The following is a 19,166-nucleotide window of genomic DNA, read 5'->3' on the forward strand; positions in this document are numbered from 1 at the left end:
GATAGAATAGAATAGAATAGAATAGAATAGAATAGAATAGGGGCAGCACGGCGGCGCAGTGGTTAGCGCTTGTGCGGCACAGTTCATGTCATGGGAACCTGTCGTGGGTTCAAATCCAGCTCCAGACTTTCTGTGCGGAGTTTGTATGTTCTCCCCGTGCTTGCGTGGGTTTTCTCCGGGCACTCCGGTTTCCTCCCACATTCAAAAAACATGCATTTCAGGTGAATTGGCCGGTCCAAATTGTCCCTAGGTGTGAATGAGCGAATGAGTTGTCTGTCCCCGTATGCCCTGCGATTGGCTGGCAACCAGTTCAGGGTGTCCCCTGCCCACTGCCCGAAGATGGCTGGGATGGGCTCCAGCCCCCCCGCGACCCTAATGAGGATAAGCGGTACGGCTAATGAGATGAGATGAGAATAGAATAGAACTCCTTTATTGTCATTACACTGTGTCATAAAATTCAAAGCTGCCCCACAAAGTGCACATATAAACATGGAATCTATAGTAACACAGAATTTTAAAAGTAACATAGAATTTAAAAGTAGTGAAATTACCAATAACACTTTGTGGTTAGGGCAGCACGGCGGCGCAGTGGTTAGCGCGTGTGCGGCACAGTTCTGAGGTCATGAGATTGAACCCCATGTGTTTGCATGTGCTCTCCGTGCTTGCGTGGGTTTTCCCCGGGCACTCCGGTTTCCTCCCACATTCCAAAAACATGCATGTCAGGTTAATTGGCCGGTCCAAATTGTCCCTAAGTGTGAATGAGCTAGCGAAATGTCTGTCCCTGTGTGCCCTGCGACTGGCTGGCAACTAGTTCAGGGTGTCCCCTGCCCACTGCCCGGAGATGGCTGGGATGGGCTCCAGCACCCCGGCGACCCTACTGAGGATAAGCGGTGCAGATAATGGATGGATAATGGACTTTGTGGTTTGCAGAAACACTATGCAATACAACAATTAAGCAAAGCTAATTATTGTTGCATTTGATTCAATGCAGCTAAAATGAGGACTAAAATCTCTTGATGATCATAAAGTAATGGTATTGGGCGGTAAAATAGTTTTTATCATAACCACCTTACAACATACTCTCACCCTAACACACAGGAGCCTCCACAGACACTTCCACTATGCCGCAAGTGACACAAGCCAAGACAAAGAGCAGGCAGTTGGAAGACAGCAGTGCTAGGAATGGACTGAACCATTTCATGGCAGTGGCGTATTCCCCGGCGTTGGTTTTGTTTCACTTTTTTTAATCTTTAAGCGGTTTTCATCATATTTAAGCCAATCCTGTTCTTTATATTAGAAAGGAGAGTTTATAAAATGCTTTCAATTTGGGGGATGCTTGGGTTGATTTTAGGGGTGCTTGAGCACCCACAAAACAGGCTGGTTACGCCCATGCTTAACATAGAACATTATTTTTTAACTCTTTAACAGCGTTCTGACGCAGCTAAAACAGGAAGCCAGCGTCGGAAGAAAATAGTCCCTGCGCGGAGGAATCAGGCGGATGTATAGCACTGTTGTAGGTCTCTCAGCTGATGTGAAACTAGCAGCGAGAGCTAGAGGAATCGAGAGAGAGAAAAAAATAAGAGGAGCTGGTGGTCTGTTACAACTACAACACTGGAAGAAATAGGTAACACCACTAAAGTAAACGTATCGCTTTTCAGTGACACTTGGGTCACTTAAAACCCTCTGTAAATATCCCCGTTCGGAATTGACCAGATGAAATAATTCCATACTCTTTGTTTAAATGCCTTAGAATCCCCGTCTCTGCTTTCTTGTTTTGTGTGTGTCTTTAAAGGTAGCAGGCCATTTCGTTTTTGCTCGCTTACTTGAACGTGTGAAAGATGAACGAATATTTGGTTACATACGACGCAGTTGATGGGTAATTTACATCACTTGATTGGTGCAGTGAATCTGCAGTTAAGAGAATTAAATCTCGTCCAATTGACCCCCCCCCCCCCTTTAAAAAAAAGCAAGCTAGCGACAACAAGGCATGCTAACACAAATTAGCTTCTGTGCCTGTGATAGTTGGGAGCTGAAACCTTGTTTGGAATTTCAACGTTAACCACCGCACGAGACTTTTTGTGTTGTTTCTCATTCGACGTTAATATCAATATTTAATATTCAACCGAGTAGCTATCCTATCTTGTAGAAAACGATACCGGGGTAAGGTAAATATGTCAACCTACTGTTCTCACGTAAACAATTTGCAAACGTTTGCCATCGTATCTGGCAGGCTAAGTTAGCGTTAGCTTTCCGAATAATGATCCGATCGTCACTCCTGAGATGACTAATTTTGTGTGGCATGGGACATGATGTTCACGACTTTCAAATATCAGGTGTATTAATTGCATTATTGGCACGATGCGTGTTTCGGACTACTTGTGTCTGCCTCTGAAACATTAAAGATAAACGCGAGTCAGCGTCACTGAGGGTAGGACATTGGCCTTCTGTCAGCTCGGAAAACATTAGTGATCTTTAGCTTGCTAACATTAGTTAGCCATACTCGGCAGTCCTTCGTTCACATTGATTAAAAGATGCCCGATCTCCCGGTAACATTTCTTAGTTCAGTAATTCAGTGGATCGTACTGCTGTTTTAATCATTTGGTAAAACAGCACGTCATTTAAGCCAAATTTGAACAAGAGCCCCGTGACTGTTGTGGTACTAGCCAGAGAAATACATATCAGAATTGTCTGGGCATTCGTTTTTAGATGCTAGCTGTCGCTTGTTTGTAGCTCGCTGGCTAGCTGTGTGTCATTAATCGCCTACGAAGCTTCTGTGTTCGATACGTGACGCTAGCCGGATTGTTTGGCGATCGAATGTATCTTCTTTTGAAAGGCCTTTGCGTTGTCAATACTTGAAACAACCTCTTATGATACAAAAATGTAGATTGTACTAAAACAATAATGTATTGGTGGAGGGCATCATCTAAAAAGGTTGTCATACCGGTATGTCGACGACTCTTATAATCAAGCATTTGTTCCATTAGCTGCTTTACCTTAGCTGAACGAGTGCCGTGTATGTGTTTGCTAACAAGTTTCCCCTAAAATAGCCACTATCCGATTGCTAACCAGTTTAAGATCGGGATTCTAAATGTGTATGCACACTGTGTACAAAAAAAAGACAAATAGCGTGTCAATTTATGATATTAGCCTAACATGCTAGTCGTTAACTGAAGAGGGTTACGTCAGAAATTTAAACCTCCATTATCAGAGCTTAACCAATGTACCCAGTTTTGGTTTATTATTTGTGCAACAGAGTGTATTCCTGTTTGATTTGTGTTGCCGACAACGTTTCAACTTTGCAGGAAAGGTGTGCGTCGTCCGTCCAAATGGACGAATATTGTAAGACTAGGATGCATTTTCAATCGGGGCCTAAATGGCCTTGTGAGGTTTCTAACAATGGCGTATTTTTAGGACAACTTATTTTATGTTTATTTCCTTTCAAATGTTGTGGGTATTCTTTACAATAGCGTTTGAAGTTGTTAAAAAGCGACGCATTGTAGCTGTCGATAATATCACGGTAAAAGGAAAACACGTGAACCATAAACACCTTAACTCAACCGTACACATTTAACTGAAGACAATCAAATACGTTTTCATAAATAGTTCATTCGGTTTGATGTAAATATTGGCCCTATTCTTGTAGAATTGAAACAAATGGCGTGAAAGGTTTCCCACATTATTCCACTGTTAAAATAAGTTTTGAGTGTTCAATCAAAATCTATACTGTGCATAGAGAATTTACATGGTTGGTCTGTTTGTTCCTCAAATAGATTGGAATCATAATAAAGTGACCCATACATGGATTTCCCAAGTTCTTGCCGAAATCCTGTAAACAATCTACTGTTGGATGTGTATTGCATCTTTTGCTAATCATTTTCTCAAATTCTCTTTGTTTTCAGTGAATGGTAGTATCTAGAAAGGGTATGTCCCTTCAGGAGAGAGGTGCCAATGTCCAACCGGCCTAATTCCAATCCAGGGGGGTCACTGCGCCGTTCACAGAGGAACACTGCCGCGGCCCAGCCACAAGACCACACAGTCACAGGACGGTCAGTTTCATTGTAAACACACATTGTTACTTTTTGATAATGATTTTTTTTTTCAATCAAGATGTAATTTGAATTAATGTATGCAAATGAGTGTGATATGATCCTTTAAATTGAATAGCACAATCTAAAATCCAACCAAAGGATTTTGGAAAAACATAGACTCCTGTGACACCTCAAAACATGAAAAATTCAAAGTATTTTCATGACGCAGAAGTTTTGTCTGGACTTAAAGCAGTAGTAACACCATAGTGGTGCATATTGTCATTTATTACCAGAGATAGTATTAATTGCAACAGGAAGCTCACCCATCTCATGAATAGCATTATTAGTTTTCTAGTTTCTCATTTTCTCATGTGAAATATGTATCTTTCCAAACGACAGGTCTAGGACGCAGCATGTCTTTTATCAAACAGAGCAGCAATATTTTTAAAAACTTTTTGTTTAAATCTTTTAACATATTTTAGTATACGTCTTTTATATATAAACTTAGAGAATTTAAGTCATCTAACTACCACACACCCTGTCTTAAGTTTTGTCTGTTTCACATGCTTAATGCGTGCTTCAAATTGAAATGTATTGACAACTTTTTCAATTTTAATGGCGGTTTTCATTTTTCAATACTAGGATTAATCAGTTTAAAAAGGTGAAGAATGATGAATGCTACCACTACAGTTTTCCCATAGACTTAATATTTGCCTTTTTGACTGTGCAATTATTTGTTTGTATATTCATGTTTTATTGGGTATATGACTATGGAAAACAGGTTTACCAGTTTGCCAAAGTAGATTTTGTTAATCGTTGCATGTTTCACTTTACACCTTTCATAGGGTGATTGATAAATCATAGTTTTAATTTGTAAGAGCCAATGCTTTAAGGTGTTTGTAAAAGAAAATAATAATCTGTATGGTTCTAATACAAACATCTACACTGATCTTTCGTACCTGAACTTTACTTTCCAGGTTGCAGTCAGAGCAGGTCAAATCAAAAGGAAATTCCCCACCTGAAACGAAAAGGCCTCCATCTAAGGCTTCAAAAGCCACAAGCGGCTCAGCCACTAGCCACACCAGAGGACAGAGCTCCAAAAGGTACCCATCCTCTCTACTTAGTATTTTATTGCTTGATTTTATATTTACATTCTGTATTTTTGTTTTAAACCTGTCATACGGAAACAATATTTTTTTGTGAGTGCTTATTCGGTAACATGTTGTTTCCCTTTCAACTTTGCAGAAGTGGACTTGCATTGTCTGTGGCATCTTTCATACTGCAAGACGACCAAGAAGCTGCAGGGACATCTGAACAAGAGCTACAAAGTCACCAGTTGAAAAGCGAAAGCACTCGGGGACTTAAGCGAAGTGAAGCTCCCGACCAAATTAGCACCTTAGGACCGACACCAACAAAAAAGCCCAAGTCCCTGTCCTTACCCAAAGATAATTCCTCAGACAACAGAAAAGGCCCAGCTAAGAAAAGATCACTTGCTGCAGAAGCACCTGCATCATCTGGCAGAGGACAAAGTAGGAAAAGTGGGGCCACTAGTGCCTCACCAGTACAGAAACGGAAGAAAGCAGACTCTAACCCTAGTTTAAGTAGTACCAACGTGTCCCTCCCAAATCGTACCGAGGGAAGAACTGATAAACCCACCAAGCTGGCGTCTAAATCGGCGGCCTCAGCCAAAGCTGGGTGCAGCAACGTGACGGACTCCTCCTCTTCTGCTTCAACTTCTTCTTCCTCTTCCAACACAGGGACAAATAGTGCTACACCAGGTGCTCGAGGTAAACAGGGCAAAGACCAATCTAAGGCACGTCGCTCTCGCTCAGCCTCAAGCCCCTCTCCTCGTCGGAGTACCCGGGACAAGGAGCAAGCAAAGTCCAGCTCTTCAAAGTTTGAGTGGGCAACACGCTTCAACCCAAAAGTTAATTTGCCAAAACCCAAACTGTCTCTAACTGGATCGTCCAAAACTGAGACATCCAAACCAGGACCGTCTGGATTACAAGCTAAACTAGCACGTGAGTCATCCATCTTTCTCTTTGCAACTCTGTCATGCTAGTAAATGTTTTGATTCTCATAAAGCAAATACATGGCAAATTTGATTTTAAGATCAGTGATTGTGGCTGATCGATAAAAATGTACGTCTTCTCAGGTTTGATGTGCCTATCCTGTCTAGGATGACATTCAAATATTTACACAAGCTTTGTGTAAACATGAAACAAATACCATCAAGTTCTTATTTCGGTGTTTTTAAACCTTTGTTTTTCTATACTGCATGTAGATTCACAACATATTATTTGTTATGTTATTAATCTTGGGAAATGTGGATCCCCCATTCTGTTCAGTTTTTATCATTGCTGGTTTGGATACTTTCTCAAAGGGGATAACATTGGCACTTACAATAATTGAAATACTTTACATTTAACTCTTGATAAACACAGTATTGCCTTAAGATAGGTCTTATTCAACTTTCAAACTTTGTATTTTATATTTCGACAGGACTGCACCGATTCACACAAATTATTGTCTGATAGATGTCTAACAGGCACACTGAAAGATCTGTATATTAAGAGAAGGGACTCTCTTGATCAAGTGCTCTTTGAGAATAGGCAGGAATCATATTGCTATTTTCTGACAGGTCCTACCCAGGGATAATTTTATCTACTTTTTCCATATTTGACCAGGATGCCAAAATGAACCCACAATTGTGATTTTAATAACATGGGGGAGGTTTCTGATGTTCTGCCACTCTGCATGACAATTTCACATCCTCCCTAGATGTGTTGGTCTTAGAGTAGAAATTAGTCTGAGCAAATAACTGATCAGTGATAATCTTTCACCAAAAATATGACTTCACTCAAACCCGTGGGTGCAGAAAGAAAATGAGAAAAAAAAATGCTGCTGAAAGAATGTTGTGGTGATATCACATAAAATGTGAGGCGAGCCTTGCAAAGCTGGCTTTTACCCGAAGAGAGGTGTTGCACGATGTGGCTGCTTATTTTTCACTTTGCACATTAAAGGAAGGAGATGGAGTAGTTCTCAAAAATGGAAGCCCTGCCAAGCTTTTACCTACAATATATTTTCTCTGTAGTTGGTGTTTCCCTTTCCTACCATGATTTTGGCTAATGTCTACGTGCTAATACTACAGAGTTAACGTTCTACAGTTCAGAAGTTTTAAGTTGTGAACATGTACTTTGTGTCCTCAAAGTTGCTTACCTGTCTATAAACTGTATGCGTGGCGAGTTTAGATTTTTGACAACCCAACTTTCTTTTTAGGGTGGCTTAGATGTTAAAAGGGCAACAGTGCTTAGAGCATGCTAGCTTGGCAATAGATAGATAGATAGATAGATACTTTGTTCATCCCCGAAGGGAAATTCACATTTCCAGCAGCATCCCTGAGCTGAGAACAATTGAAAATAACACGGGAGCTGCTGGAGTGGCTGCCATTCGTGACGGCGCCGGAAGAAAAGATTCAATTTGAATCATGTACAAACAAACAACAATTGAATCATGTACAAACAAACAAACAAAATATTCATGTTTCAATAAGTGGAGTGTTAATAGTTAAGCATAAACCCTGACAATGCACATGTTAGATGGCCTTGTTCTCTTGGGATTTTTTTTCCAGATTGCATTGCATTTTTTTCACGTATATAAAACAAACAATCTTTAATTTTTTTTTAGGATTATATCGCTAGTGTAAATAAGTAATATTAAATATGAAATGACGTAGGGTTGCAACCTCATAATTTGAGGTCTCTTGGTTCAAAATTAATTGAATTTTGTGATAATCATTCAGTCAATCAGAATGAAAAGCAATCCCAGATTTATGGACTACCATGCTTAATTGCAAGGTAGATCTTATTTTGGTGGTTTGAGGTTTGAACAATTTTATTGACACTTTTAACAGCAATTAAACACATTCACAATTTAATTTTCCAAACTAGTAGGCCTCTGAGTTTTCTTTTTTTGCAGATCTGCCTCAATAAAGCTCATTTTGTTTTAAGATGTGTTTATGACAGCAATGATGTCACAGATGTCCAAAGGTCTGCTAAGATTTATGTTATGTTCTAATGTCATGAGTGAACGGTGTTGAGTTCACCTAACCTACAGTCATGGGGTTTCATTTTTTAGATCGGTTAGTGATGCGGAATTGCTTTGCCAAACCTAACTTCATTCATCCGTCTCATTGTTTACTAAAGCTATCAATTAATTGTACTCGATTGTAGTTGACTGTTTTAAGCAGTGTTTCTTGCTTGAATTTTGAATCTACCAAAATGACTTAATATTTTGATTAACATTTACTCTCCATATGTCATATTTTAAATCGGTTTTCAAAAGGATCGCTAATCTTAAATGTGAGGTTTCAATACTGTACATGTAGCTTAATTTATTGCTTGAAAACTATCTGTTGTAAATAGTTTTTGAGTTTTGCTTGGAACACAAACTGCGGACCTTTTCCCTGAAAGAGTAGGCTTCTGTATAAAAGGTTTTAATGTAGCCGTTTTGGAGCTTCAGGTAAATGATACCCGTAAAAATAATCAGTTACAGTTACATTCTAAATATTTAGAAGCGTCAGTGTCTTGGGCCAATAAATTGTGACATCTCTTAAGTCTGCTATGTGATCAGTCCATCAGTTGCCTCTGTTTGTTGGGAGGCCATTTTTGTTTGGAGCTGCATTTTTCTATACAAGTTTTTGTTTTTGTTTTTCCCCAAGCGATTTCAATTCAATTAGTTTGTTATTTTGTTAATGACCTAGACATGTTAGAATTTCCCCTTAATGTTAAATGTTCTGCATTTATATAGCGCTTTTCAAGTCAATGAAAACCTCCCAAAGCGCTTTACAATGTGCCTCACACTTACCCATTCACACACACACTCACACACAAATAGCGGCCATGCAAGGCGCTGACCTGCTTAGTGGGGGCATTAGGGGTTCAGTGTCTTGCCCATGGAGACTTTGACATATCACACGGAGGAGCCAGGAATCAAACCTGCGATCTCTTGATCCCAAGACGAGCGCTCAACCTTAATCTGTAATCATTCATTTGAATAATATATGACTCATGTCTTGCAAGGGAACCTATTTCCCTTGTCATTTTGCCATGGGTATTAATACTGCTAGTTTGTGAAGCCAGGGGTACAGACATTAGAAGATACTTTTTGATAACTCAATTTATTGGGACTGTTGCTACTTTTGTGGAAATGTTTTGACATTCGTCCTTGAGTATTTGTATGACCAGTTTTTTAATGTTGCTTTTGTACACTTAAGGCTTGCGTGAATCAACTAAAAAGCGCAGCGAGTCTCCTCCAGCAGAGCTCCCCAGCTTTCGGCGGAGCACACGTCAGAAGACCACGGGCTCCTGTGCCAGCACCAGGTGTGTGTTTGAATCTAATAGCTACATATGTGTGTATATCTACACATATGTGTACATTTGCCTTCATCTTTATTTAGACCTGAGAAAATATGACTGACTAAAAATCAAATCAAATAAAAATACAATAGAATAACATTAGTAACTGCAATCATAATTATAATAATCTATTGCATGTTTGCACGCAAATTGGAAGCAATTTCATCCGTTTTGTATGTTGTGAATATAGCATATTTGACAAAGTTTTTTGTTTTACCGATTTATCATAGTGATGCGTTGAATTAAAAACCACATCTCTTAATAGTATACATATAGTGAAGTTTCTATCACATCAGGAGTTTTCGTAGTTTTTTTGCTCACTGTATATTTATTTACTATTGTTCCACAGTATCCATCCATTATCTTCACCGTTTATCCTCAGTAGGGTCGCGGGGGTGCTGGGGCATATCCCAGCTATCTTTGGACTGTGGGCAGGGGACACCCTGAACTGGTTGCCAGCCAGTTGCAGGACACACAGAGACAGACAACTCACTCGCTCATTTACACCTAGGGACGATTTGGACCAGCCAATTAACCTGACATGCATGTTTTTGGAATGTGGGAGGAAACCGGAGTACCCAGAGGAAACCCACGCAAGCACGGGGAGAACATGCAAACTCCACACAGGAAGGTTTGATGCCCTGATCCCAGAACTGTGCCGCACGCGCGCTAACCACTCAGTCGCCGTGCCACCCTGTTCCACAGTAACAAACCACAAATCTGACCGCAATCTATATGCTCATTATGGTCTTCCAGATCTCGTTAGCCGGCAGCAGGATTGATAGCCTGTGTGTTTACATACAGTTATTACCGTGTTATCAGTTGTTTTCCATTCTAAAATTAATTATGTGAAGCACTATGAAACGTGCATAGAAAAGTGCCTCACGAAAAATTATGACACAATCTTTAAATACAATCTCTTAGTCTTAACTAATCTTATATTGTCAGTGCCTAAAGAACATGCTGACAAAACCATCAGCTCTACTCAATCACCAAATCCAATAAAATATTTGTCCTGTCAACTCGGCACGGTAAGCTCGGTTCCTCCTTCCGGTATGAAAAAATGTCCACCCACAACTGGGAAAGATTGAAATGATCACAACAGGCCTACAGCGCCTTCTTGCGGTATAATGTGAAAATAGTGTGAAGTTATAAAAAGTCCTGGTAATAAAAATGTAAACTCGATGATATTATACTGTTATAACAATTTCACATATAAGTCTCACTGGCATATATCGCACCCCTGGCCAAACTGAAAAAAGCTGCCACTAATAGTCCGGAAATTATGGTTATCACTTTATGTCCTATTGGTTTTGTGAAATGCCACTGAATGAACTGAGGTCTAGCTGTTTATTTTTGTCAACTTACAAGACCCCCCCAAGTTCATTGATGCGCCCACTTCTGAATACCTATACATCGTGGTAAGGAAATGTTCCCAACGCTGCAAAGTCCTGTTTTATATACTGAAGGACTTTTGGAATTTTGACATTCAGTAATGCCACTTACCATATAGCAATTCAAAATAAAATCAATATTTTGACATTTCTAGTTGCTCTATATCGCCTAACAGTTCTTTTATTTCATCTTGGAGCTGTCATATAGAACAGTGGTCAGCACTCACTGGGCCATAGGTTGTTTGGTACCAGGCAGCACAGAAAAATGTTTTTTCACTGATCTTGAGTCTCGCACACACAAGTAGTTTTCTAGAGCGCAGTTTTTGAAGTTGATTTTTGTTAAGATCAAAACACACAAGGGAGGATGATGTGAGTGTAAAATGAGGTAGGAATGTGACATCAGTAAGGGATGCCCCTCAGCCTTTTTATTTTTAAAGACTACTTTGCTCAGTCAAATAATCCATTTTAAATGGGGAAATCATTATTTAACAAACCTTTGCAAAAATGCATTGAATGTTTTTACTTAAAAAAAAAAATGATGTACCCGCTCTGCTAATGACAGACGTGTAATTATTTTGTGATTACTCATAATTTTGTATTCTTACGCATTACAGTCGGCGAGGCTCAGGCCTGGGCAAGCGTGGGGCAGCTGACGCTCGCCGACAAGAGAAAATGGCCGATTCTGATAACAACCAGGATGGGGCAAACTCGTCAGCTGCACGCACGGATGAAGCATCACAGGGGGCCTCAGGTATCTAATTAACAATTTCATTTGCAGTCATTACGATGAGAAACTAAACTTCCAAAAATTTGGAGTGGATTAATTTTAAAAAGTATAGTCATGACTTATATTGCTTTTCATCAACCACATAAATCTATCATTTCAGCTTCAAGTTCAGTTACTGGAGCAGTAGGCATGACTACCTCTGGAGAGAGTGAATCAGATGATTCGGAAATGGGGAGGCTTCAAGGTACCCCATTCATACAGTTCCGTGAAAAAGTATTTTCCCCACTTCCTGATTTATCTGTTTTTGTATATTTATCACTTTCAGATCATTAAAACTATTTCATTATCACATGAAAGCAACCCAAGTAAATGCAAAATGCAGTTTTGAAACGTTGGTCTATTTATTAAGGCATAAAAAAATCTATCTCACCCTATGTGTAAAAAAAATTGTCTCCTGAAACCAAAATCTAGTTAGGCCATCTTTGGCAGCGATAACATAAAATAAACATTTACAGTAATTGGTAAAAAGTCTTTCACAATGCTCTGATGACATTTTGGTCGACTTTTCTTAGCAAAATTATTTAAAATCTGCCATATCGTAGGGTTTTCTAGCATGAACTGCCCATTCAAGGTCACACCAGTGTACTTCATTCGGATTTAAATACGGACTTTTCTTGGCCACCCCAGAAACATGTTTTTTTTTTGAGACATTCAGAGGTGGACTTGCTGGTGTGTTTCGGATTGTTGTCTCCTGCTTTTGTGATCCAAGAGCGCTGGTGTTTGAGAGCACAAACTGATGTTCTCTTTCAGTATATTGTGGTAAAGACCAGAATTCATTATTCCGTCAACCACTGCAAATTGTTCTGGTCCTGTCAATTACTTTTTCACATAGGATTATTATGTAACTTGTGATTCACATATTTTTGGGCTGATTTCTGGCTTTGTTTTACTCCGCTTTAGCCTATACGAGCTTGTAAATACTCGCCAAGCCAATAGTGACTGATTGAGATGATGAATGACGCATTGGTTAGGAAATGAAATGTCGTTGTGTGTGTGTGTATATATATATATATATATACACACACATGTACATACCAGCATGCACCGCACACTACTTCTACCGGGGGGAAATCGAGTCGGCAGCTGCTTACTGTAGTTGCGAGACCTGTTGCGACTCAATATAGATCCATTTATAAGGCGCACCATATTATAAGGCGGACGGTCAGCTTCTGAATAAAATGAAGGTTTTTAGGTGTGCCTTATAGTGTAGAAAATACCATATTAAAAATTGTTAATGTTTGGATTAAAGCTACAAAAACAATCCAGGACTGCCTGCTCTTTTTAGTGAGCCAAGCCCAAAAAGCCGCTTCTCTAAAAATAGTCAGGATTCCCATCTCTACAAGTAAACCCCAGTCAAAGACGTCACTGCGGTGTTTCATATTTCTTCAGAACATTTCAAATTCTTTAACAAAAAACAACTTATTTCTGAAGTAACGTAAATAGTTACTTTTCCCGGTAACTAATTACTTAAAAGTAATTCACTAACTTGGTTACTTTTTGAAGTAATAATAATAATAATAATAATAATAATAATTTCCTTTGTATTGTCATTCTTTGTAACAATGTACACAGAACGAAATGTCGATACATCTGACCCGTTGTAGCGAGTCGATGCAGCCGCAGCCAGAGGGCGCCGCCATTATACCAATTAGGTATGTCTCGGTCGAGGCGCGAACCAGCGACCTCCCAGTCTCAAAGCGGGCACACTACCATCTAGGCTACTGAGCTGTAGTCAGTAACGATAAATACTTTAAACACTGGTGATAAACTATGCAGAAAACAGAATTCAGAAAGGGGGCAAATACTTTTTACGGCACTGTACATATACTCCATACTATATTTGTTTATGTTCTACTTGTACTTTAATATTCAAGCATGTGTTTAGTGATTAAACATGCAGGATTTTGTTCTTTCAACAGCTTTACTGGAAGCGAGGGGTCTCCCCCCACATCTTTTTGGGCCCCTCGGCCCTCGGATGTCACAGCTGTTTCACAGAACCATAGGCAGTGGTGCTAGTAAGTAGTACTTTTTCACCGTTACATCCATCTAAGCTTTTAATGTTGTGACTAATCTTGGTAAAGGCTCGAAGGCTCAGCAGTTATTGCAAGGCTTGCAGGCCACAGGTGACGAATCCCAGCAGCTCCAAGCTGCCATTGAGATGTGCCAACTGTTGGTGATGGGCAATGAAGAAACACTTGGTGGCTTCCCGGTGAAGAGTGTAGTACCTGCTTTAGTGAGTTATAATACATTTGTTTCATGTCCCCTCCTCAGAAAAATAAACCAAACTTTTTTTTTCTAACTTTCTACATTTTTTTATCTCCACAGATAACATTGTTGCAAATGGAGCACAACTTTGACATTGTAAGTTTGAGTTTGATTTTGATTTTCTTTTCGTACTTGATACAAAGTGTCATCAATGCCCCCAGATGAATCATGCATCGCGTGCCCTCACCTATATGATGGAAGCCCTCCCCCGGTCCTCGGCTGTGGTGGTTGATGCTATTCCTGTCTTCCTGGAGAAGGTAAGACACAGCTCCATCTATATTTTCTGTTATTCGACAAGGATGTGAGTGGCCTGGCACTTCAATACTAACCCATTGCTTCTCGCCCTTTGTAATCTATAACCAAATTTTACGTCCTTCATGATTGTATGCAACAATCCTGCCGAGATTTGTGCTTTTTGTTTTGTGTTCATGCATTTGTCAGTATTGACATAAAATATTAAGTTATTCAACCCTTTCAGTATTTTTTTTGCAAGTTTTATATTAGGGTGGGCGATATGATGATCTGTCACTAAAATGTGAGCCTTATCTTTGATAGATAGATAGATAGATAGATACTTTATTCATCCCCGAAGGGAAATTCACTTTTCCAGCAGCATCCCTGAGCTGAGAACAATCGAAAATAACACGGGAGCTGCTGGAGTGGCTGCCATTCGTGACGGCGCCGGAGAAACGATTCAATTTGAATCATGTACAAACAAACAAACAATTGAATCATGTACAAGAAACGATTCAATTTGAATCATGTACAAACAAACAAACAATTGAATCATGTACAAACAAACAAACAAAATATTTATGTTTCGGCGCCAGTGCTGTTGTCATTGGTGAATGCAGCGACATTTGCTTGTCGTCATTCCTCGAGAACTAATGGAAACGACTAGATGACGTCACTGCAGTGTTTTGTTTTTAGAGGTTATGCGCCAAGTCTTTTTTCCTCGGTCCCTCACATACCTGAAGAATTTGGCGACCAAGCGCCAAAATTATCAGACATTTTTGATACTGCGCCGTTTTGCTCCAAAAAGTGCCCGCGCACACTTGACGCAATAAGATAAAGGCAGATCGCCAGTGGCGTTGCACGTGGTTGGTGCCAGACGTGGTTTTTAAGGCTGTCAATGACATTATCATATGGAAAACGCTCAAATCGTTAGATTGTTTATTTGTAATACCACATTCTACTTGGCAATCAGCAATTTGTTCATTTATTGTTTGGCTTTTATGTAGGAATGCACAGAAATGTGATTCTTGCGCCGAAACCTTCAGCCGAAATGGTAAACATTCGGCGCGAAAACTGAAACGTTGAAATGAAATATCCCTCCAAACGATCATATCCCAGTGTAGTTTTTATTGTTTGTGATAAAACTTGAATATCTCTTCTGACATGGTATTGACTTTAGGTATTAGACAGCAGTAGCAGATAGTCACCTTATCCCCTTCCCAGTTAGTATTTCCTCAGTAGGTTTAACTTTGAACTTAAGTAGTATTCTATGAATTGCATTTTGAAGGGATTAGCCTCTTTGCGAACTCTCATATCTTTGGATATGAAGTGAAATGACCTCCTTTTGAACTTTATTAACTATTCCCTGGACTTAACCATGTTATGAAGATGTCATTAACTGCTCAGAAGAGCTTTTTGACAGTTATTTTACCTTTTTAATTGCTCCTCATCAGGGTTAAATATACATCTACAGAGGTTTTATCTACTCTGTAAGAGGGTTTCTTCAAAACTTGAAAAATTGTTTTATTTAATAACCACAAATGTAGGCCTTGAAAAGGTCTCATTTTGTCTACAAGTCTTTAATTTAACTCTCAAATGTCTTTATTGTCCCAGTCGTATCTGCGTGATGGAGCTAATGCCCGTTTAAGAAGTAAATTAACGAAAGAAAGCACATTGTTTCTTAAAAATATTTTTCATTTTCTCTGACTTTATCGAACTATGACTGATAAATGCATTGTGTCCGTTGGAACATCCGGATTTCCTTGTTTTCGAAAATGCAGCATTATGTTGGAACTTTACGCAGGCTCAAACACGTTGTTTTTGTCAGAGTGACTTTGGGATGGGAAAGTGTAGGTTCAACCCATTGTGGTTGAGTGGTTTAAAGTTTACCTGGGTACATGCTGTATCAGGGAGTGAGTGGGAGGGGTCGCCCAGTTTATGCCCAAACCCTGGGTTGGGGGCCAGTCCCCTCTCGCGGCAAGCGTTGTCTGGCTATTCCTTGCTTACCAAACCTCGACCCCCAAATATGCAATACATTGGCAGGGCTTTAAAGGCGCCTGTCACCGAATCCATTGCGACTTGGCGCTCCCACGTATAAATGCCAGAATAGATGCAAGATTTGGTCTTAAATATAATTGTGTGTGGCCCTGTAAATGTCTTAATGAAAAAATCCTGGGGAACCCTCTTTTACAACATCTGATGGGAACCTCTGTTCTGAGGAGTAGCGGGGACCAGGGGGTTTCCTCAATTTGGGAATTACAGAATGCAATAATCGGAATATTTCCCAAAACATTTTGTCATTTCGTTATTTTCAATTTGAACTGTCATGGTTTAAGGTGATTACAAACAATTTGAAAAACTGATGTCAAGCTTTCAAAATCAAGTATCTTCTGTGGGGTATGAATAATGTTGACCACAAATGTTTAGCCTGTCACTTGGTGTTTGTGATGTAACCACTATAATACTCATTTACAGCTTCAGGTTATCCAGTTTATTGACGTAGCTGAGCAGGCCCTGACCGCTTTGGAGATGCTATCGAGGAGGCACAGCAAAGCAATTTTGCAGGCTGTAAGTGGAAGAAAGAAGGAATTTTGTCCCTGCCTGCTAATGCCATACTCAACATAAATTTCATTCCAAACAGGGTGGGCTTGCTGACTGCCTACTCTACCTAGAATTCTTCAGCATTAATGCACAGAGGAACGCCTTGGCCATAGCAGCCAACTGTTGTCAGAGCATTACACCTGATGAATTCCACTTTGTTGCTGATTCTCTACCTCTGTTGACTCAGAGACTTGCACATCAGGTACTTTTCAAACATTGAACTTGATTTTCATTAACCCCTTAACAATCCTGTAAAATTTGCCTAAAATCCCTTTGCATGACATGCTTAAAGTAAATTGAATTCACTTTTTGAACCGTTTGGAGAATATGGACGGCTTTGCTCTCTTTGTAAGGTGACACTTTGAAGTTCTGTCCCAATGAAATAATTACTGGTTAGTGCTACTTACATAATCTGAGGACAGAAATAGAAGGTTTTTATTCTGGCATGAATCTATTTTGCAGTCAAATGCCTGCAGATGAGTGTAGCATGGGCATCTCGGCTGGAAAACAGGCGAGACAATAGCTCGAACCCTTACCTGGTACCTTGTCAAATTTAATCACAATCTCAAAAACTAAACATTGTATTTTAAACACTTATCTAAGGATAGATTAAGCCGTTTCTGAAAGTAGGCTTTTAGCGACGACCAGTTTACAACAATAAAACCTTTGCAAATATGTATTTTACTATGGCTATTTTTTAGACATTTTGGAAGCGTTTCCAGAAGTCAATAAATTATAGTGCGCACTTGCACATAATAATGATGCGTCTAAATAAATATTGAGTTGCATTTGTGCACGTTTATTTTCGACTCTTGAGATAAGTACACATCAAAAATTGTCTACTTTTATGTTGGGAATTTCATTGGCAAACCAATGTGCAAGCATCTGCTTCTGACTACCCCTTTTCGAACATTTTGTGGGACATTATTTCGTTGTTGACTCATTGTTTTTGTCCTGTTTTTATTTTTATGTTCGAAATAAAATTTTCATTCATTCATTCAATGTGTCAATCATTTAATCCGGCAAAAGAAATTCAAAGCAAAAAAAGGCAATCTTGTTTTTATCAATAATGGCCATTATAGGCTAATGCGGGCAGTGGACCGCGAAAAAAAGCCTACTATTGGCCGAGAGTGGTGTCAATCCAAAGGACACTGGCTAACAGCCATATTGGGAATAATTTTACGGATCTGTTTATTTGTAAACGGAAGTTCTGTGGCAAGACGAATGCATCAGAACAGTGCAGAAATGCTATGAGACGAATATTTTTTATCTGTCTGCATTATCGTCTGTTTCGGGATGAGTTTTTACACGGTTGGATTCACTGGACGGTCCTGGAAGTAACAATACCGTTGATCAGATCCGCATCTTGAGACATTTTAGGACCGATTCAAGTTGTGTTTTTTCTGTAATTTTTAAAATAAGCGAACCGTGGTTAAAAGGTGATTTAAAATATTTTTATTGTCGAATCAGTAAACTCACATAAATTCTATCAACCATAAGTAGCCAGAACCATGGTGTTGCCTACAAGTTTGCTCAGGAGCGCGTGGATGGTTGTATTACTTGGGTGCAATTTGTCTATATTTGTATTAATTTTACACTCAATAGAGAAGCCTATTTAATAATCTGGTCAGACCCAATGTGAATTGTGTATTACTGAGGTTTGTGACATGTGACACAGACAACTTTTTATGTCACAAAATAAAATAAAAACAAAACTACTCTCGTGCCACATTGTTTCATACAAAATGATTTATTTTTGAGAGTTTTCTACACATTTATGTTGATAATGTTCAATTTTTTTAATCGTCTAGGACAAAAAGTCTGTTGAGAGCACTTGCCTCTGTTTTGCCAGATTGGTGGACAATTTCCAACATGAGGAGGTTTGTTGGACACATTTTGTAGTTTACTTTGCAAGGTTTATTTTTTGACTACTGTTTTGTCCCCCCCCCTAATGTTTGAATAAGCAGAACCTGCTGCAAGAAGTGGCATCACGGGACCTTTTAACCAACATTCAGCAGCTGCTGGTTGTGACACCACCTATACTTAGCTCTGGGATGTTCATCATGGTTGTGCGCATGTTTTCCCTCATGTGCTCCAACTGCCCCTGCTTGGCAGTGCAGCTCATGAAACAAAGTGAGTAACACTCCCCTTAGCCATCTAACCCCACTGGGTCAGACTTTAACTTCATTTCTTCACTGATTCACCTTTGGACAGATGAATCAGCATGCTCACCAATCTATACGTTCATTATGTTTAAAAAAAAGTCATTTGTTCTTAAACTCTGCTACTATGCATAAAACGTTCTTCAACATGGATTAGTTTTCTGCAAAAATGCAAGTTATACAATTTTTTTGCACGCATCCAAATCTACCCTAATTTTCTTCATCTAGACCAGGGGTCAGCAAGCTTTTTAGTGTGGAGTGCCACTTTCAATTTTCCT

At 39.4% G+C, this 19,166-nt stretch overlaps 1 protein-coding gene across 4 annotated transcripts in view; it reads left to right on the top strand.

The window, feature by feature from the left end:
* The first annotated feature begins 1,493 nt into the window (after nucleotides 1–1,493).
* Nucleotides 1,494–19,166, top strand: part of trip12 (thyroid hormone receptor interactor 12) — a 43,456-nt gene continuing 25,783 nt past the window's right edge. The window contains exons 1-15 of one of the 4 annotated variants that reach the window (XM_088345061.1): nucleotides 1,494–1,624; nucleotides 3,900–4,046; nucleotides 5,006–5,131; nucleotides 5,274–6,049; nucleotides 9,304–9,409; nucleotides 11,454–11,590; nucleotides 11,727–11,810; nucleotides 13,546–13,641; nucleotides 13,708–13,859; nucleotides 13,952–13,987; nucleotides 14,053–14,148; nucleotides 16,601–16,693; nucleotides 16,767–16,928; nucleotides 18,538–18,606; nucleotides 18,694–18,859. In XM_088345061.1, coding sequence (XP_088201187.1) covers nucleotides 3,949–4,046; nucleotides 5,006–5,131; nucleotides 5,274–6,049; nucleotides 9,304–9,409; nucleotides 11,454–11,590; nucleotides 11,727–11,810; nucleotides 13,546–13,641; nucleotides 13,708–13,859; nucleotides 13,952–13,987; nucleotides 14,053–14,148; nucleotides 16,601–16,693; nucleotides 16,767–16,928; nucleotides 18,538–18,606; nucleotides 18,694–18,859 — 2,197 coding nt within the window. In that variant the 5' untranslated portion in view covers nucleotides 1,494–1,624; nucleotides 3,900–3,948. Of the gene's footprint in view, nucleotides 1,625–2,143; nucleotides 2,166–2,926; nucleotides 2,944–3,899; nucleotides 4,047–5,005; nucleotides 5,132–5,273; nucleotides 6,050–9,303; nucleotides 9,410–11,453; nucleotides 11,591–11,726; nucleotides 11,811–13,545; nucleotides 13,642–13,707; nucleotides 13,860–13,951; nucleotides 13,988–14,052; nucleotides 14,149–16,600; nucleotides 16,694–16,766; nucleotides 16,929–18,537; nucleotides 18,607–18,693; nucleotides 18,860–19,166 lie in introns of those variants that run through there. The other 3 variants (XM_088345064.1, XM_088345062.1, XM_088345063.1) reach the window with 3 other exon arrangements.

Source organism: Urocampus carinirostris, chromosome 10 (assembly GCF_059441175.1).
Source record: "Urocampus carinirostris isolate Australia breed hairy pipefish chromosome 10, RoL_Ucar_1.0, whole genome shotgun sequence".
Taxonomy (NCBI): Eukaryota; Metazoa; Chordata; class Actinopteri; order Syngnathiformes; family Syngnathidae; genus Urocampus; species Urocampus carinirostris.